The sequence below is a fragment of the Tympanuchus pallidicinctus genome, unplaced genomic scaffold, assembly GCF_026119805.1.
Source record: "Tympanuchus pallidicinctus isolate F22 unplaced genomic scaffold, pur_lepc_1.0 scaffold4, whole genome shotgun sequence".
NCBI classification, from domain to species: Eukaryota; Metazoa; Chordata; class Aves; order Galliformes; family Phasianidae; genus Tympanuchus; species Tympanuchus pallidicinctus.
In genome coordinates, this window is record NW_026294758.1 from 32,576,965 (window position 1) to 32,598,384 (window position 21,420).

General features: G+C 35.8%; 1 protein-coding gene across 6 annotated transcripts in view; it reads left to right on the forward strand.

Moving 5' to 3' along the window:
- The window catches only part of CDC14B (cell division cycle 14B), a 48,033-nt gene that overhangs the window by 13,645 nt on the left and 12,968 nt on the right, over positions 1-21,420 (forward strand). For 4 of the 6 annotated variants that reach the window (XM_052701185.1, XM_052701186.1, XM_052701188.1 and 1 more), the window contains exons 5-12: positions 9,340-9,416; positions 11,680-11,746; positions 13,179-13,241; positions 14,151-14,238; positions 14,579-14,809; positions 16,367-16,505; positions 16,630-16,783; positions 17,479-17,579. In XM_052701185.1, coding sequence (XP_052557145.1) covers positions 9,340-9,416; positions 11,680-11,746; positions 13,179-13,241; positions 14,151-14,238; positions 14,579-14,809; positions 16,367-16,505; positions 16,630-16,783; positions 17,479-17,579 — 920 coding nt within the window. Of the gene's footprint in view, positions 1-9,339; positions 9,417-11,679; positions 11,747-13,178; positions 13,242-14,150; positions 14,239-14,578; positions 14,810-16,366; positions 16,506-16,629; positions 16,784-17,478; positions 17,580-19,910; positions 20,057-21,420 lie in introns of all 6 variants that reach the window. The other 2 variants (XM_052701189.1, XM_052701190.1) reach the window with 1 other exon arrangement.

Below are 21,420 nucleotides of genomic sequence, written 5' to 3' on the forward strand. Positions count from 1 at the left end.
TCCTGTATCTGCTGCTTCTTTCCAGGTGTACTTCGATGTGACAGCACAGCCTAACTCAAGCTACAGGGCTCTTCAATGTAACAAGGACTTACAGACGAAGAACAGAGTTTCCAGTACACTATTATATATGTAGCTTCTAGGATATTTTAGTGTAAATATTAACAATTTAGATCTTAGTTCACCTTAGTTCATATTGTTCATCTTTCATCTATGTAGGTCACTCTAAAAGTAATGCCTCCTATTTCTTTCTGTGGAAACTACAACAGATTGAAAGAGCACAACACTATTTGATAGCACAAATTCTCAGCTACAAAACGTATTTTTTCAATATAGTTGCTTATACAGTCCAACTTTCATTGTCCCAAACAGATGGAAATCAGAAGGTGCCAAATCAGGACCATCCACTGAGTATATGTTAGGGCAGTCTAGTCAAGACTAGCAGTGTGCTCCATGGTCTTCATACCAATATGGGCCTAGCATGATCGTATCTTCTTCTGTGGAATTTTGAGCCTTCAGCTTAGTCAGTGTGTCAGAGTTACTGGTTTGTCCAGGTTCCAGGAAATCAAGAAGGATGGCCCCTTCCTATCCCAAAGGATAGTGCACATCACTTTGTCTGCTGAGGACTTCATCTTGAACCTTTTCTTGAGTGGGAAATTCATTCCCTGGAAAGCCACTGCATTACTGTATGGGCTGCTGTTTTCACTGTAGCTTGCAGCGGGAATACTACTTCTTGTCACCAGTAATGATGCCAGTCCTGGAAACTGTCACTTTCAGTCTCGTATTGGTTAAATAGGTCCTGAGAGACTTGCATACAGTATTATTTCTGTTCCTGTGTCAGCATTCGTGGGAACCACCTGGTCCAAACTTGGCAGTATTTCAACTCTGTCACCATTATTTCCAGTGTATTGAAGCTAATATTCAGCTTCTTACACAGTTCCTTGGTTGTAACCTGCTGATTTGCATGGATGAGCCAAGCAAAATGCTCTTCATTTCCTGGTGTCACAGCTGTGCATGGCTGTCTAGACTGTGGCTGTTGCCACTGCTGGGACATACCACCTACCACCTCTCTGTGCTCACATCCACTGTTTGGTCTCCTTAAACATTCAGCAAGTGTCAGTGAATGTCAGTGGGTATTATTTTTTCTCCCTGGAGGAATTCAGTGACACCCCTTTGCTTCATATGCATTTCCGTGTCAGATGCCATTTTGCCAGACTTGCCTCTGCTGCCTGGTGACAAAATGTAATGGAAAATTGGTGAAAGCTTCAGCCTCTACTGCCATACCACCATCTGCCTCCAACATGTGGGCCAACATAATCCAATTGGAGGCATTACTTTTGGAGTAGCCCTCATATTTTTGTATTTTGTTTAATTTTTATGTATGATATGTTGCATAATGGGAATAATATTCCACGTATACATTCAGCCACACAAAGCATAGCCACATTTGGTTAGTTGGAGTTGAATGGCCATAAATTATTTGGGGTGGATAGGATGGGGGGAAAGATGGGAGGGGGAAAAAACATTTGTTCTTCACCTAAAGAAAAACTGCTTTTCCTTGTAAGCTGTCTGCACTGTTCAGGCCTTACCACTCTACCAAAGCAGCAGTGATCTTCTGAGTTGATATCTACAGTGGCTTCTCTTGATTTTCGCCAGGACTTGGCTGTGGGTGAGGAAAGTCTGCTTCTTCCACCATTGCCCCTTCTATATTAAGAAAGAAAATGTACTACTCTGTGCACTGATCACCCAATTCCCCCCGTCCCCTTAACTGCATTAACTTAGTAACAGTCTTTCTTTTCTCAGGCCTGGCACTAATTATGTACTTGGAGGGCGACCCTCTGGGGGTACTGCCCCATGAACTGCTGTAATTCAGGTCACCTTCTCCAGGACTCATCTCTGTGCTTTGTCTATTTTCTGATCTTCTTTCTTCAGGGTAAGCAGTGTTTCCTTCATCCATTCTGATCCATAGTACTGTTTTTGCATTTCCGGTTTGATGGTGGTCTTCCTAACTGTGGGCCTAACATGGGGTAAGAAATGGAAGTTGTAGAAGCAGTTAACACCAGCCTACATAATGTTGAGGTGTTGTGCTTTTACTGTGAAACTTGAAAAATTATCTCTGGCATGGACATGGAAAAGGAGGTAAATCTGTTTAGTGGTCCCAGCTGAGTGGTAGTAAATGGGTAACAAATACAGTGCTCAAATTAGAGGTGGGTAAACTGTGTTCACTCTCAGCTACATTTTGGTGAAGAAAGCTTATGTTTGTCAATTGAAAGGCAGAGAGAAGATGAACAAAGAGGTACTGGTATTTCAGACAAGCGAAAGTTGCCTCAAGTCTTTTTCTGTGTTCAGGATCTCTAAAAACTTACCTCATCTGAATAATATTTTGGAAATCATGATGAGTTTTTGTAATAACAGTTTTTCTTGATTTTTCTAGTAGGTTCTTCCTTACTGTGTTCTTTCCAGACTGCATTTCTGCATAGCGTTGCTCTCGGGGGATTCATTGCTATAGTAGTATTGGCTTACTTTCTTAGCTGGTGTGAAGTACTGATGTTTCCAGCTAGAAGGGCTTTATGTGCCCCTTTCAGCCTGTTTTAAAAATGATCGGAGGTTTCTGTCTGCTTGACAGCTGTGTTTATGCTAATAAAAGGGTAGTGGGCTACATGGGCATTTTTTTAGTACAGTACACCTTCATACAAGAGTATTCTAATGTATTTATGATTTAATTTGTGTGTAACCTTTTCTTCTATGAGATATTGCTAGAAAGTTTAATGTATTAACTGTCTAGTATGTTCAGTTTAGGTTTTAATAACATATTTGATACTTTTATAGTAAAATTATGCATGTGTGCCAGCTTTCAGTTATGTTTGGTCACACAGCAGTAACAATGTTTGTTCTGAATCAGGTGATTTGTATTTATTTGTAGTTTACAGTGGTTCAGATTATATTGAGTGATGTTTTATGTGACATTGTATCACATAAAATACACTTGTAAGGAGTTGAATTTGAATCTTATCATTGTTATCTTCCTTTTTAAGTCAGTGGGGTAAAATGTGTGATGAGGGCAGCAAACTTATGTAGGTATTTCACTTAAGGGCTGATCAGGAGGATAAAGTTGGTTATTAAGCACATCATGAACATAATTTAAAGGGCTGTTTGCAGACTTGAGTTAATAGGATTTCTAACAGTGTAGCTTATTTAAATAGCTTTATTTTCCCTAAAAAGCAACAAAGTATATCAGGTATCTTTATTACCAGATGTATTCTGCCTTGGGTGCAGTATTACTCTTTCGCATGGTAACTCATGTTTAGAATACCAAAACTTGGTGTTCTGGGGATTAAGAAGCCTCTTTTCTACTGGCAGTACTTTTCATCCTAATATGAATAGTGTTTCTGTAGGTGCAACACTGATATAGAAGACCTGTTTAAAATAGAACTGGTTTGAAAATAGTAGTATAAATCAGATAAGAGTTCTCACAGTAATCGAATCTTGTGTGTTCAGTAGCCTAGTTCTATGAGCTTTTTCATTTCACTGAACGAACATTCTAATGGCTGTTGGACTACATAGCAGAATTGGCAGGAGCAGTGCTTGAGAGTATGCAATGCTTGGATGATTCTTGACCATTCACAGAGCTACAACCAGGCCTTTAATTACAAACAGATGTCCTAAATGAAAAGGATGATTAGAGCAATGTTAATGGCTTAATGCTTAATAGCAAATTTCTGGCTGTTTTTTGAGGTTCTGTAGGATTTAATTTTTTGTGTGCATAAGAAAATGAATTTCTAAAGAAGTAGTACATAAATGATTGTGAATGAAAAAACGTTATTGTGAAAGATGTCAGTTCTTTATTATAATAATTTTCTTGAATATATTTAAGAAGAGGATTTGTAAAGGCTTTAAGTCTTTGTGTGTGCGTGTATGTAGGCATGTATGTACATGCGTCTGCACTTGCATGAGATTGTAGGAAAATGTTAAAACCAATGCAACTGTACTTTTGCATGCTTTCTTTCTGATCTTCACCAAGCATAATTTTCAAGTTTCTTTTAAAAAGCTGCTTTTTTTGAATGTTTGGCCTAAACAAGAGAGCCCCTTGAGATATGATTGTAAACTTTGAATAAGCTTTTCTCTGTTTGTATGTACAATAATACATGAAAGTATCCAGAAAACATTAATTTCTACTATACAACAGGTAATTTAATTGCTTAAAATTTATACTCACACATCTTTCTCTTGAATACGGTGGTTGCTTTATAGGCATTAGCTTCAAAAAACAGCTTTGTATATGAAAATTTCTGTAATCCTGTGGAAATGTATGTAGCCAAGTTTAGATCCAACATGTAGTCAAACTGGTTTTAAGTGTTGTATATTTCTAGAGGCATGTCTTTTCCCATTTCATGTCCTCCCCCTTGTACACACTTCGTCAGTTTACAAACGTATCAATAAATATCTTTGTTCTCGTATTTGTTGGTTCAACATTCACATTTTCATCTTTTTCTGAAACTTCAGTTCTGCTAAGTGCCTTCTAAAACTCTTCTGACTTCAGAGAATCCTGTCTGCTCAAGGTCACTCTAATTACTTCTACTTCTTCTCTAATTTACTGCCTTTGACATAATTCCAGTGAAATAATTCACCTTTAAGGTTTTAGTGACCTCCTCCCAGTCAGAAAAAGTAGCTGTCACTGACCTTGAACTATGAGGTATTTCTCAGTGTGTCCAGTAAAGTTTAGGTTTGTATAAGGAATGTGTGGTTTGAAGTGTATCCTTAAACCCTTGGTAAGTGCATTTTGGTTCACTTCATAGAGCAGTCTATGAGCAATCCCAACAGCTAATGAATGTCCAGTCCATAGGATCAGAGTAGGACTAGCATGAAGTTAAAATAAATAAATGAATAAAATTCTGGAAGTCTGCAGTACAAATGTCAGCATTTTGTTGCCAGCTGTCAGTCTACAGATGCATTTATGCTAGTTCACGCACATCCTAACACAGATGTGGCTTCTGCTGCTTTGATGTCTGCTGCTTCCCTGTGCTTGGCAGCTCCATCTCTCACTTCTTTAGTCCTACCTATAGTCACTTTCTATGAAGACAGCTCCAAAATTAAGGTTTCCTGTTTGATAATGTTGGCTCACAGTGTCGGAGGTGAATGTTAATATTATGGCAGTAGAAGTTTAATTTTCCCACCATTTCATTACATTTCATTGCCATGTGACAGATGGCAGCAGAGGGGCAGTCTGACAGAATGGATCTGATGTGGAAGTGCATGTGAAGCAAAGGGATGTCATTGAATTTCCCCATGATATAAAAATAGCACCTACTGACATTCATTGATGCTTATTGAACAAGAAGACCAAACAGTGGATGTGAGCACAGTGAGACAGTGGGTGGTGTGTTTCAGTAATGACAATAAGTGATAGTACAGATATAGATTTCTGCAGGTGTGGAATGCAGTTCTTGTTCACTGCTGATGAAAATGCATCACTAATGGTAGTGACTGTGTTGAAAAAAGGAGTTCTGTAGATGAGAATTTGCTGTACCAAATTGTGTTATTGTGCTCTTTAGATCTGTTATAATTTCCATGGAAATAATAGAAAACATTGCTTTCAGAAGAACCTACATATGTTTGGAACCTTGTCCACTAGCAACCTGAATCCAGTCAGAGATTCATCTTTGATCCGGACTTCCACACATCCAAGATTTCCTGCTGGGATTCTCTTGTGGTCTTAAACTGCCAGTAAAAATCTTGTTTCTGCTTCTGTTGTTCTTCTGCTTCTTGTGTTGTCTTACTGCTGGGATACTTTCCTTATGAATGAAGTTTCAATTTGTAGTATTTCCCATTTACAGTAAAGATTGAATTGCCATTCTTTGTTTTGAAATATGCCATTTTATTGCACCTGCCCAGATATCCTCCTACTAACCTGAAGTTTTTGTAAACTGCTTTTCACCAAGAATTCCATCCAGCAGTTTCATCCACTGTTGTCTCTGAAACTGTTCCACGCATCACATCTTATGTGTGCAATCACAGCCAGAATGTACCACAATCTGCTTTTGTTCCAGAAATTTTAAGAGATCTGACTCTATCAAAGGGCTTCCTTCAGTGGATGTACTATATATTGTTTCATATGCACACTAAAAAAACCCATCTCATTGCAGTGTGTGTGTGTTTTTTTTTTTTTTTCTATATGTACTGAGTGATGGTAGATATTCTAGTACTCAGAATTTTTCATTAGAAAATCACATTGGCTTTCTTAAATGCGCTTGTCTGTGGTGAATGTTCATGTAATTATGTCAAGGAATATCTATTTGGATGTGTTTCTTCACTAGTAATGTCATTTCAGAATTAAGAACTAACCTGTTTCAATATCATGTGGTGTTATCTAGGCTTAATTTATTGTAACATATCCATTAGAGCAATAAAAACTTCCTTTTGCTGCTGTTACATTTGCAAACATGCTTTTGTGCTGAAGCCTGTGTTATTCAAGAAGATTGTAAAAGCTTGACTGAAATGTGAGAGGAATCCTTTTCCTTTGTGAGCTACAGGTGCTTAAAGGATTAGCTAAAGTTAGCTGCCTTTCTGTTTGCCTGTTGTACAAGTATTGCTCTGTATTATCCAGCCTGGCAGCACTGAATCACTGCTTTTTGCAGAGTGATGCATTTCTGGGTACAAACTGCTGTTTAATTACAGTTCTTTCTGTTAGTGCCATATTATATCTCTGGTTTATTAGTTTTTCTGGGGCAGCACTTTTTCTCTGATAAGCCAGCGGTGCTTTGTTCATATAGAAGCTGGAACTCTGTATTCATTTTGCTCCAAGACATTAAATATGACTGTATCAAAACATACAACTTGGAATTCTTTTTAACATGATCATCGTATCTATTTCAGGCAGTGAATTACGTATAACGTATGCCTGCAGAATAGAAAGCAACTGAGGAGCAAGTCTTAAGTGATCTACCTACCTATCTAAATTTTTAAGTCTTTTTTTATTTCTAGGTATATGCTTGCAAGTTGAAATATAAATTTCACTTACACCACTTCAGTGAAAACACAGAAAAAATGCAATTTTCGTTACTGCAGTAGATTATTTAAACAAAATACTTGTGTGGGGTTTTTTTTGTTTGTTTGTTTTCTTTCCTTTGGTTTTGCTAATTGCATAGGAAGAATGCCCAGAAAATACTTAGCACTATCTAATCAGAGGAGAAACAAGAGAGGTCACCTGTTGCCATTGGTATTTTAGCTGTCTGTTGAAGATATGTTTCAAGTTTTTGGGTTTTTATTTATTTATTTATTTTTTTTTTCAATATCGCTTCTACCTCCCATTCCGACTCTCAGGAATGCTTGTGTGTGTGCATATGTGTGTGTGGAGAAGATATTGCCAACACAAATTAGACCATTTGTTCAAACTGATTTTGCAGCAGCAAAAAGAATGAAATCTGTATGGCAATGCCAACTTAAAAAAAAAAAAAAAAAAAAAGCCAAATAAGAGTGAAAATAATGTATGTTTTTGTGAGTAATTCAAATAATAAAGTCATAGGATATCCTTCCTGAATTGGAAAGAACCCATTAGGACCACTGAGTCCAGCCCATGGCTCATCCCAGCAGTACCCAAAATCTAAGCCCTACATATGGGGCTGATGTCCAAACGCTCCTTGAACTCTAGCAGCCAGGGGCTGTGCCCACTGTCCTGGGCAGCCTGTTCCATGCAGATGCAGAACTGTTCCTAACTCCCAGCTGCCCTCCCCTCACACAGCTCCATGTTCCCTCGGGCCCTGTCTCTGTCACAGAGAGCAGAACTCAATGCTGCCCCTGCGCTCCCTGTGAGGAGCTGCAGCCGCCATCAGGCCTCCCCTCAGCCTGCCCAGCTCTGGGCTGAACGCACCCAGAGACCTCAGCTGGTTCCTTGTACCACTTGCCCTGAAACCCTTTGCCATCTTCATAGCCCTCCTCTGAACATTCACTAATACTTTGGTGTGCTTCTTGTTTTGTGGCACCAGTGCTGAAGATGAGGCTGCGCAGCACAGAGCAGACAGCCCCTCCCCTTGCCAGCTGGCAGTACAGGGCCTGGTGCACCCCAGGTACATTTGGACCTTTAGGCTGCCAGGGCACATTGCTGCCTCATGTACAACTTGCTGTCAGGCGTAGCCTTCAGGTGCTTTCATGTGGGGCTGCTCTCCAACTTCTCATTCCAGTCTGAACATACATCTAAGATTTCCTTATCCCAGCTGCAGAAGCCAGCGCCTGCTCTTCTTAAACTTCTTACAGCTGGTGATTGTCCAGCCCTCAGAGTTAGCAAAATCTCTCTGCAAGGTGCCCCTCTACCCTTGAGGGATTCAGCAGCTCCTTCCACTTCAGTGTCATCTGCAAGCTTATTTGGAATATTTTCAAGTCCCATATCCTAGTCATAGATAACGTATTTAATTAGTACTCATGATGATTTCTACATAAAAGATAAACTGTAACAAAAAAGCTTACTTATATAGGAGGTGTAAATAAATTTATGGAACTTTAATGAAACAGTAACTTCCTGAAGTGTTTTAATGCTTAGTTAATGCAGTTCTAAATAAGAAGTATTAACATGAAATTATTGAACCTGATAATGACTGCTTTGTTATTAACAGTTGTTTTGTCCTGGCCACATAGGGGATATTTCTTGATTGCTGGAAGACATGATTTGCATAATGAAAGAGTTATGCAATATTTCCTAAGTAGGCCTTACTGTTAGAGGATATACAAGAGTGATCAGGTATTTCATGGGGGAAGGCCATCGATATTCATGTCATTAGGTGGTATTCATGATTTTTATCTTTTTTTTGAGAGGTTTTGACAGCTAAAAGTTTGATTTGCAGTGTTTCAAGTGTATTCATTCTATTCTTAGGACTTTGCTTCTGGAACTATGGATTATTACTTTTCCTTTATGACATCTGGATTTAATTACTGAACACTGCTTCACCAGTATGAAGGAGGAAGTCCAGGATTTAGAATAATGCAAATGTACTGCTATGGGAAAATCAAAACATTTACAAGTTATTATTTTAATCTTATCTTCTGAGCACATGTACTGTTTTGTAGAACAGATAATTCATATGTTTGCCAGTATCTTCACATTAGTCTAAAATAAATGAAATTTGACAAATCTATACATTCTGCTTAAGAATATATGTTCATGGTTTACGAATATTTTTTATTGTTTTGCTTGATTTTATTGTTGCACACTTGTATTCTTTTGCTCTTCACGACAGTCTTTCACAGTGTTTTTGAACTCTGTGATACTTCTGTCTTCTGCAGTAAAGAAGTAACTTTAAGTTATTTCTGTGAATCTTAAGATAGTTTTTCCCTCTTTTTCCATAAAAACAGATAATATATCTGAAAGAATCACCAGAAGATGCATACAAGCTTGTTTTGGCTGGCAGTGTTTCATATCTTCCTTTCAGGTAAATAGTAGTGTTACAACTTTCTGTAGGTTGATATTTTGAAGAAGAATATAGCATTTAGCAATACTACTTTTTTTTCTGTTTCGCTTTGTTGTTCTGTTGTTGTTGTTGCTATAGTTTAAAAGGGCGCAGCTTGATTTTAAGTGCAAACTTAACAGGGGGCTTGGCATCTGGTTCTGAAGTGTATGCGAAAGGTGAAGAAGCCACACTATATATTGTATAGTCTTTGTTGAGCTTTTTGATCTACATTGCTTTCTACTTGACATTGCTCTTATGCTAGTAGTTGACAGTTAAAAGTCAAAATATCTTCCAGTAATCACACAAGACTTCCAATACTTCTCACACTCATTTTTATTTCACTTAGCAAATGTATGAAGTAAACTAAAAATACTGTTTTGTGCCTAAAGAATGCTACCTAGCCTCTTGTGATTTAGCATAACTTTGAAGTATTTATTTTTACCAATGAGGAAATATATAAAACCACTGGTTTGTCATTGCTTGACCCTGAGGGAATATAATCCTAGCCTTTGTGGTGTATGCCGTACAGCTTAATTTACCAAATAAGGTTGATCCACCCATGTGTAGAAAAAACTTCATAAATTCTTCAAAGAAGTTTTCCTAAAAGTTGGATCAAACTAACATTCCATTGGCTGCCTCAGTATGCAGAAAAGAATGGCCAAAAAACTTTTTAGTATGCAAGTTTGCTATCTGATTGCTGATGATTAATTCAGTCCTTGCTTGTTTGTGTTTTCTAGCTCATGTCCAAGAGCTGGGCTTTTGATGATTTGAATTTCCTTTACTTCTTCATAGTTAAAGTGTGTAGTAGTACCTGTCTTTACTTTCATACTTCCATCATTCCATTTCTCTTTTTAATTCCTTTTTGGATATTCCCAGAAATAAAAAGGCCTATTTAAAGACCTCTGTGTTTCTAAAAATTCTAAAGATGTATGTGGATAGTTAAGATAGCAGTTGTTCAGTCAGATCACACGCCATGCCCAAATCCTCAGATGATCACTTTGACATCACTTTGAAAAAAAATGCAAATATATTTATATAACAAGAATTACTGATAGCTGACTTCTGAAAACGTGTTTAGTCTCCAGTATAATACATACAACATGCTGAACTATCTGGGAATTCTTCTATTTTCTTGAATTCAGCAGAACTTGCTATTGAATTCAAATTGCTCTCTCATCTTCATCTCTGCAAAAAGCTTTGCCTTTCAGAAGAATAACAGAAAGGTAGTTGATACTTCTGGTCATTACCAACAGGAAAACTTGTTAACAGCATGCAGAGAATGCTTTCCACTTACTTGAACTGTGTTTTGTTATCACTGTCTCCTGCAGATTTTTTTTTTCACCTTCACACTCATTAGGAAGAAAAGAATAGAAATAATGTGTAGAGGCAGATGTTCAGGTTCTTAGAATTTCTTCCTCCTTTTAGTTTGAGTTTGAAGATGGTCTGTTTTTTACTTTAATGTAGCAGTAATGATTCCCTGTATTCTGATAAGAGCTGCAGGTTTTCAAAAGTAGCTGTTCTGACAAGATAAAATATCATCTGATATTGATTGTTTATATTTTACCTGACTGAAGTATTCCTGTAGAATGCTTATTTGACTGTGCTTATGGAGTCTAGTAATGGTTATATACCGAGAACATGCTATTTTTGCATCAAGAAGATTTAGGAAAAAAGTAGATGAAAGAGTTTTGATGAGAACCAATTTCTCAAGTTTAAGCATTAACTATTCTGTGCGTCTTATAAATCTTTTAGCATATCCAAAATGTGTTAGCATATACAAATGTGTATCTTGACAGTTTTTTCAAGAAGATACTGTTCACATATAATAAAAAATGCATTTGTGAAGTGTCTTTTTTCTTTAAATGGAATTTGAAGAAGAAAATTGCAGTGTATTACAGTTTGATGTTTTTGAAAGTGAACTTCAGATAGAAATGTTTTAAGATTGTATGTTACAGTGTGATTATTCTTTATGCATCAGTTTTTGCCATAGGGAGTTCCTGTTATTTTTCATGTATTTCTGTTCTTTGTTGACATGTACATTGAGCATGTTACATTTAACAAAAGGTATAACTAAAGTATTTCTGTGTTGTTATTATGAGATACAAGGGTGGAAATTAAGTAATTGTTCAACAATATTTTGCAATACTAGAAATTGTATTTCTCTTTTAATGTTGCTTTAGAGAAATACAGAGAAATAGAGATTTAAATGGGAAAACTTAACTGTTTTGATCATCTTGTACTACAGGGATGCTTCATTTGGTACTTGCAGTTTTCATCTAACTTTGTTGGATTGTTTTCATGCAATAAACAAGGTAAGTTAAACAGTATTTTTTTTAGTGTGAAACATCAGCCAATTACTGCCCAGCAGAAAAAGAAGCCTTTGAAATCTAGTAGCTAATTAGACTGTTACAGCTACAATTACAGCAAATTTTCTGATTGTTGCCAGCTTATTATGTATTATGCATTGTAACAAAACTGGGTGGAACATCCCTAGAAGTGAACTTATGCCATGCATAGTCAACTAGAAAAGTTTCTAAAGGGGAAATGTTGACTTCTGTTTAATTAATCTTTTCAGGACAGTCATTTGTATCTCTGATCCCTAAGAGATGTTTAACAGTTTTATCAGATGACCCACTTTTGCCTTTGAATTTTGCTTTTGAATTGCTTATTGGTGCTTTTTGGGCATTTTTAGTATGTAATTGAAGTATGTAACTTGAAGTTTTGCTTCAGTATTATAAATGCAACAATGTTACAAGCTGATTTTTTTTTTAATCACAAATTATTACAACCTACAGCAGTACAGTGGTGACTAATGTGTCATTTTAGAGCAAGGAGAACTTGAATGCATTCTTTTTCATCTATATGAAAATTGAAGAGGCATATATGAATATTCTGTGGCTCTCCATTCCATTACTGTTTGTTTTTTTTTTCATTGTGAGTGTCTCTGCCAAATACTGTTTTTTCTATTGCATAAGCCAACTTCTTGTAGTTTTGAGATTTTTCAGGTGTTTTTCCGTGTTCCAACATTGGCTGCTCCTTTGCCAAGAGCAGTGAATTGCTATTCTTTTCAATACTGGTGAACAACAAGGAAAACCACAATGGGCTATGCAATATGAGAAGAGATTTGAATTTAATATTAAAAATATGCGATGTTATGAGATTGTCTGCATTTGCTCTTTTTGACTTAATAAGTGATAAACTACCAGTTACCAGAAAGTTTACATTTTTTATACCGTATTAAATATGATGGCTGTAGATAATAAGGAGCATCGAGGACCACACTGATTTCTCTTTAGAACTGTAGGCTTAGTGTATCTGCAGCCAGTTCTTAATTAGTGAAGATATAAGAATCTTAATAGAATAGGATCCTTACACAAAAATATTTATCTTTGAATACAGATTTCAGAATATACCTATAATTTAAATAGGTAATGTTTGCCGGTTATTTTTCTCTTTGGCATATCTTACTTCTAGCAGTAATAAAAAGACAGTATGCTTATAAAATATGAATTTGGTGAAAACAAAAAGACTTCCTCATGTAACCTCACTTCTATTATAATTTACAAATCGATTTTTCCTTTTTTGTACCAAGACTCAACTGTTGTGCATTTTTTCAAATGAATTAAGAAATTCCTCTGAAAGGATAGAGCAAGTAGTAAGAGGCATTCAGTAACCTGAAAGAGAAATTAACTGTCCTCACTGAAAATATGCTATTTTTGTTAAAAGTTGTATTCTGGATTTTAGGCTTTGCAGTATGGTTTTCTGGATTTTGATGAATTTGATGTAAATGAATATGAGCATTATGAGGTATGTGTATCAATCTTCTGATTAGTTTGCTATTAATGCCATTATGATTGTTTATAACATGTGCTATTTGTCTGTAGTATTATGTTCCATTTCTTTTTTACCTCTTTCAACTGTGATTACTAAATATAGGTGAGTGATCAGAGAGAGTATTCAGAGTCAGATTTAAGCGTAGTCAGCCTCAAACATAGTGGAGAAAAGCAGAAAACAGCACTGAAATACTTTTTTCCCCATGTTTTTATTGAAGTCTTGGAAGGTGATGAGGGAGCAGGAATTTGTTCCTTGGCAATCTTTTAAAAGTGGAGCATATTTTTGAGCAGTTACAGTGGGCAGCCTGAGGGCAGACAGGTCCAAGTCTTAACTGATTTCTGAAAACCAATTGAAGTGTGCATTTGTTAACACAAAGCAAAATTATAACACTGTTCTTTAAACTAAAGAAGAAGACAGGACTGGGAAACTTAAAGCCTCCAACAAGTTTGAGGTGTAGGAAATTAATATGAAGTTAAAGGACTACAGTGTCTGAATATATAAAGTCTCAGAAATGCAACACTGCTAGTTATCAGTAAAGAGAAAATTAGGTATTCTTAGAATCTAAAAAATCATGATTTAAATAATGAAAAAGAGGAAGATCATAGTTTAGGAACCTATAAAAATGTTAGAATTGGAAATTGCTCTTCGTCTGAAGCTTACCAACGTCATTGTTCTAAAACTGTAATTTAGAAAAGGGAAAATACAAGCAAGATGAGTGAGATTAAAAACAAGTGACAGCCTCCTGATGAAGCAAAAAGCAGGTCACTAACACTTTCTTTGACAAAAATTTTACATCACGTCTATCTAGCATGTATTTTGAAACAATAAGGAAAAGCCTGAAAATACAGGGATAATGATAAACCAAGCATTTTCTCTTGACAGAGAGCAGAAAATGGAGATTTTAACTGGATAATACCAAACAAATTCATTGCCTTCAGTGGACCTCATTCAAGAAGTAAAATTGAAAATGGTATGCTTAAAAAAGGAGGTGGGGGACACAAGCCCACTGCTTACTTAGTTGGTTGCTACCAGTAAGAAAAAGCTTTAAAAATTGTTCCTCAAATAGTGTGTTTTTTCCTTGGCTCTGTTTCTTTTATAAGAACCCTGATAGTAAAATTGTAATGCTTGGTTTAATTGCATCTGATCTAGGTGATTATTTTAAAATTCCATTTTCAGTTACACTATTTTTTTATGTTTGTCTTAAGTTTTATTTTGAAAGTGTTTTCTTCTGTTGGTTTTCAGTCTTCATTTATTTTACAGTTTGAGTCTCATTCTTCTTCCTCTCCCCCACTTTCTTTTTTTTCAAATAGGCTATCCCCATCTTGCTCCAGAAGCTTATTTCCCATATTTCAGGAAACATAAGGTCACCACTATAATACGCCTCAACAAAAAAATGTATGATGCCAGACGTTTTACGGATGCTGGATTTGAGCATTTTGACCTCTTCTTTGCTGATGGAAGCATACCTAATGATACCATCGTTAAAGCATTTCTAAGTATTTGTGAAAATGCTGAAGGTGTTATAGCCGTTCATTGCAAAGGTACAGATACAAGCAATTTATATTTCAAGTTATAGTTCCTAGGATATTTCTCACCCTAAGGTCCCTTTTACATCCCCATTTCAATTCTGTAATTCCTTTACATCTAGTTACTGACAACTTTGCTAAGCAACAGCTTTCCTGCGCACATTCTTTATGTGCTTTTGTTTTGCTCTTTGTCTTCTAGTTTTTTAAGTTCCATAGTAGTCTTTCCAAATATTTCAAGAATGAGATTGCTGGATGCAAGCTTGCCATTATTAGCGTCTCTTTCTACTAGAAAGCGTTAGCACTTTCAGAAGGTTCTTTTGATTTGGAATTTGCAATACTGGCAAGGTTTATAGGTATTTCTGAAAACGTGAATAAATACACCCAAGTTATAAATTTTTAAAAATATCAGTAGAGCTTTTTGAGAAAAGTAATCATGAAGTATTGGAGTGTTCCTACAGAACCATAACTATTTTCATCCCTCGGAAACCCTCTATACTAGCTGTGCTGGGTATCTCTGAATGCCTGTTACTTGGCAATGTAACTCAAAAGGAATGGCTGTTGAGAACATGCCCAGCATAGCTTGAATGTAGCTTGCTGAGGCATAAAGATTTCTGCAGTTCCAGAGCAACTGTTTTCCCTTTCACACCAGATAATGATTGGAGGAGAAAAGTATTTTCTTAAACATTTGCTTGGGACCTTCAGAGGCTTCATTTTTTTTTTTTTTCTCTGGATTTTCACTTGCTATATGTTTAATAGGATTATACTGTACACATGACCAGAAAAGCTTCTTGACTGTACACTTACATTCTCTACCAGGATGTGAAATCCAGGCATATCATTTAATTGATTATATTTAAAGTGGTACAAATGCTTTGTGTTCCTTCAAAATAAGATGTCTCTGATATTTATCATGCTGATGATGTCAAGACTGCCTTACAGTCCTCTGCCTCCTATAACTCTTGTGAAACAGTGGAATGCTCTAGCCTGTTCTTATAGCTGGACAAAGCACAGAAAGTGCTGTGTGGTTGTCTTGTCTGTTGGGCTGTACTGAAGGTTTTTACACAGATGTTCAGTAGATTATTAAATGAAAGAATGTGATTTGACACTTATAGAAAGTGATCAAGCAGGCCACAAAGCTGGCTATCTTCTTTTCCTTTTCACATTTATCAAGGTAAATGGTTCCATTTCTAGGGCCTTTAGGAAAGTGATGATACTGTAATTTGTGATCAGTTTGTACTTAAAGTGCTTTGTGAATTGTCTGAAAAGGCAGCTCTTGTATAGCTGCATTAAAAACTTGTGATGCCTGTTTGTGTATACATCCTATATGCTTTTATATGTGTGCATATAAATATATAGTTGCAGATATTAAAAACACTTAAACAATCTGTTATTAACTATATATACGAGGGAAAAAATTGAAAAGGTAGGTTGCACTTAGAGAGTTTTACCAGCAACAATTTTATCTAATAAAACAGACACTTAACTTTTTGTCTGAGTCACAGTGTCTGTAGCTACAGCAGCTTTCAGATGAAAACAAGCATATAAAAAAACCCATCTTTTTATCTTACACAGCTGGTCTTGGACGAACTGGCACACTTATTGCCTGTTATATTATGAAGCATTATCGAATGACAGCTGCTGAAACTATTGCCTGGATTAGGATAAACAGACCAGGTTCAGTGATCGGACCACAACAGCATTTCCTAATGAGGTAAGTAGATTGACTTACTAATTTTGAAAATAGATTCATAACTTTATGTTCTCTTTTTATTCTATCCTTAAATTTTGTGTTGTTAATTTGTTGGTTTTTGGGTTATTTTTCTGTACTGTGATAGGAAACAGCCAGAACTTTGGAGAGAAGGAGATCTTTTCCATCAAAAGTTGAGACGGAACTGTAAAATGGGTGTAACAAGAATCGTGTCAGGAGTAGGTCATATTTCAATTAATGGTATTAGAAACAGGAGGACAATCCAAAACGACACTGAACTGGTAACCATCTGAATATCTTGCTTTTGTGAAAATTGCAAATGCTGTTGAGGATTTCTTAGATTCTAAACAAACATGTGGGTACAATAAAGCTGTGATATTAGATTCCTTTTTCTGTTTTCCTTTTACCTATCAAGAGGTTTGGGGATAAAAATGCTATGGACAGGAATTATGATTTTAAAAACGAAGTGCAGTACATCGGTGAGGTAGGAGAATTATCATCGTAGTTGATCCTTGCAGTTAGATAAATATTAGAACAAACAATATTAGAGCTTAAAATTTGCAGACAAAAATTCTGTAAGTGTTTTTTGGATTGCCAGTTAAATTATTGTATTACTTTCTGTGTTTTGAGGGGAGGAATGAAAAGTTTTTCACTATATTTAGCTTTGAAAAATTACAGCTTCTGTACAACTTTTTGAAGCTGTCTGCTTTCTTTAAGAGGTGGATAATTGCTGGAAATGGCAAGTGAGTATTGTCTTGTACCTGAACAGTGGTTTGAGATGTGTTTCCAATGTTTGAACATTTTGATGCATGCAAATCACGTGACATCACAGGAAATTTATTTATTTAAGTGAATTTCTTTCATTTTTATGCTGGCAGCCTTTCTTTTGGGGATAATTCTAAATTTATGATTTAAAGTAAAGTTAATTCTTTCTAAGTGTGTACTTTTAAACTTTGGCTTTTTCCCTCTTATCCAGTACAGTGATGAAGATGAAACAGACAGTATAACGCAAGGTGATAAGCTTCGTGCTTTGAAAAGTAAAAGGCAGGCAAAATCTACAACTGCATCTCCACAAAAGTAAGTCAGTTTACGAATGCATAAATACCAGAAATGCTTTTATTCTGTTCTTCATGCATTTTTACCTTAGCGCTTATAAATTTGTTGGCAGGACTGATTTTGCTCATTTAACACAAGCGTGAGATTCACCTTTTTCCTAAAAGTTCTGCTGAAGGCATTAAGGAAGCAGGAGAACTTGGTTGAAGACCTGCATTATTCACTTTCTTTCTCTTTGTGTTAATCTTTGATTCCAGTGCTCTGTGCTCTGGAAATTCCTGTAGTACTTATGAATGCCGTATGCTAGTAATTTCTTCTTCTATTGTGGTAGCATAGCAGTGGAAGAATATGACTGATTGGTGGTGTTTGATTGCTTGAAATATGGTGTGTTCATAGTTTTCAGTAGGGCCAGCTGCTTAAGAATAGTTTAAAGAAAAATCTTTAGCTTTGTTTTATTTCCTTCTCCTTGGAGGACATACCCTAAATCCTATGGACTTTGGGATAATGGCTGACATTCAGGAAGGCGGGTAGTAGTAGTATTTCAATAAATAAATTCTAAGGAGGCCTGTTCTATTTTGGAAGTTGGTATGTTAGTCTCCTTATTTAAAACAAGCATGAAACACCACCTGTAAAATAAAGTTTATAGGCAACTGCTGTTCGCATCTGTTGTAGAAGGAAAAAATTTTGTCTCCCCATACATAAACTGCAAGGGAATGCAAGATGTGAAAGATATATCCAATATCTCATTTGTTTGCTCGTAAAGAAAGGGCAGTAGATTTTTGCAAATATTACACTACTGGAATTATAGACCAAAGGCAACTTGGCTTTTTTTATGCTGTATTTCTGAAGGAATCATAAGGCATAATTCATAGCTAATTATGGGCCATCAAATTTTTAGGAAAGTGAGAAGTACATAGTAAGAATATGCTAAAGTTACAAGAATATCTTTGGATAGCCTCACACATTGCTGTGTGAGAATTTGACTTTTGTTTTAATTAAAAGAATCTCTGTTGTTCACAGTCATGATTTACACAGACAATCATGTAATCAACAATATATGAAGAGCAAAGCCTGTTCCAACTGAAATTTTTTTAAAAAGTAGAAAAATCAGACAATACAAAAAGAAAAACCAAAAAACAAAAACAACCCACCTCAGCGTACTCGAATAGTAAAGTAAAAAATAGCTACCTTGCACATTATTTTCTGAGGCATGTGTTGCCTTCATTTGTACTTCATAGTATTTTTTTCACATGTAGTACTTTAAGTATATAATAAAGTTTGTGAAAAGTCTCAGTTACAGCATGTTCTTTAGAATGAATGTTGACTGGGTAATTTATGTTTTGATAGTTTTGCATATTGGCACAGGGAGGTGGTTTACTAACAAGGAATTGGAATTTCCTTTCTACTATTTCTTGCAGGAAATGATTTTATGGTTTGTACTGAGACTGAATACAGCTTGTACTGAGATAATGTGATGACAGTGTTACTGTTATTAAACCAAAATACCAGTAGGAATGTTTAGCTGCCTTACCAGGATTAGTTATCATACCTAAACAGCTCTTAGCCTTTTTCTGTTTTAGTTCAGAATCTTAAAAAGTAGTTAATTCTGTTGAGAAATTGATTTTGTATGAGCAAACAAAAAGAAATTTCTAAATCCTCTATGTAGTTTTATTTCAGAGAGAAAACAAAAGAACTACTACAACAAAAAACACAAGCAAAATAAGAGCACCAGAAGTCAAGAGGATTACAGTCTTTTGAGGGCTAGGAGCATTACTTTGAGTCACAAGGGGTTTCTGTAATAGCATTTTGAAGATGATTGTATGACCGTTATGTGATTTTGTGAATGGATACTTTGTGTATGTTCCAATAAGCAATGTGGTATACCTTTGGCAAAGAGAATATCAATTAGCTTTGGCAGTTTTGAATGCAGGAAGTAATGCAGCCTTGCTGTTTTGAGTGTTCACATAAATAGTTGCTAGAAAGTGATCTGGCTCAGGGCGAGTATTTTTGTATCAAAACATATGGTTGTAAAGTAAGATCTATTGGTACAGGCTGTTCAAACTGCATAAGAGATGGCTACAAATGGTCTAGAGTGCATTTATTTTTGAAATATTGACAACTTTCTTTGGAAGAGATTACTTCAGTGAGGATTTCAAGAAATTTTGTTCTGCTTCCTGTAACACATAGATACATTTGACAAGTTACAGTTACATGGGTTCATATGGAAAGTAAGAAAATGCTTGACTAAGATTATGGAGCAGTATGCTTTATAAAAAAAACAAGCTAAAATGCAGCAATAGCTTTTGCTTTCGAATTTTTGTTCATCTTTTCCTCCCCCTCCAACCCCTTTTTTAGATGGCTCCTAGCTATGCTGGTGTCTACACTGTGTAGCATTGTCATCTGGTGGATTGTATGTGGCTCCCTTCTTCCCAGCCTGCTATTCTGTCTAGATGGTTTAAGAAAATAGTAACCATCAGGACCCCCTGAGAGAGAGCCACTGTGTAAGTGTCCCATTCCATTTCTCTTTAATAACTCATGCTTTCTGTCTGGTGTGTCTCATAAATGCATGTTTTCACATCATGTTCCTTACTGACTTTGTTGCAAGAGTAAATTTCACTGCTCTCGCTTGTTGTATTTTTGTATATATTATTTGAAATAACTGAGTGATTTTTATGGCTGGCTTGCAATACAAAAGGTGCAGAGCTTTTATATTTAGGGTAATTTCTAATTTTGAAGCCTTTCTTCTTTGCGTGCTCCTATTTGTAAAAAGGAAAAAAAACCCCAAAACTGGTTTATAATGTAATCCTCTCCTTTGCATATTGCAAATGAAGATGTTAGCTCCAGTTTTACTTCAAAATTTATAAACTTGCAAAGGAGCTTAATTTCCTAAATGATGGTAGTATTATTTGTGTGTAATACCAGGAATTAGAATTAGTTAGAAGTGGCAGTAGGTTTTTGTTTTTGTTTTTGTTTTTTTTTTTAAAACATTATAGCGTTATGCAGTAAGAGACAGTAAAATTTTACTTTTTTTTGACCTTACAACAGAACATGAGACAGATTGCAGTATTAGGTCAGAGCTCATTTGTTTACTCAAACAAGCTGTTTTCATCTTCTGTTCTTATGGATTTTTATAGAGCATTATAGGAATATTTTAATACTTTCTTTCTGTTACTTAAATTCAGAAGTTAAATCATTAAAAATACATTCATTACTTGTGTACAATTTTTACTCTTTTCTCCACTTTTGTCAGACTGGTTGGAGCCATTTTTTACTTGGTGCAATATCTTCATCAATGGCAACTTTCATCTTTTGGCCAAATAAAATTTCAGCAGCGCACAGAACTTTCAGGAAACCCCTAACAGCTTCTTTCTGTTTGCTTCTCTGTCTCCATGAGGCTGCTCTACCACTGCTACTACCTCCACTATGTTCACTTCATGTGAATGCTTGAAAATTCAGTGCTTATAGTGAAAGATCAGGAGCCTTGCAGCCACACTTATAATAAACACAGAATTAATTTTGCTGAAGTAAAGTAGTCGGTCTGAAAACAAAAACTGGGGGAATGGTCAACTGTTTTGTTACTCTGCTAGCCTTAGCAGAGGTCATTTTAATCTAGTCTTCTGCAGAAATAAATAAATAAATAAATAAATAATGAAAAACCCCTAAGATCAAATTAGCTTCTTTTTTTTTTCTTCCCATTGGTACCTAACTTTGCCAGAGAACACACTGAAATGAGACTTGTTTTGAAAACTTTGCTCTCAGTGTAGCATTAGTTCTCGTCTCAGCATTTTACAGGAGTTTTACAGAAACTCAGATTTCTAAAGAAAGAATAAATTTTGAACACCATTTTAAAGAAAAGAAGCAATCC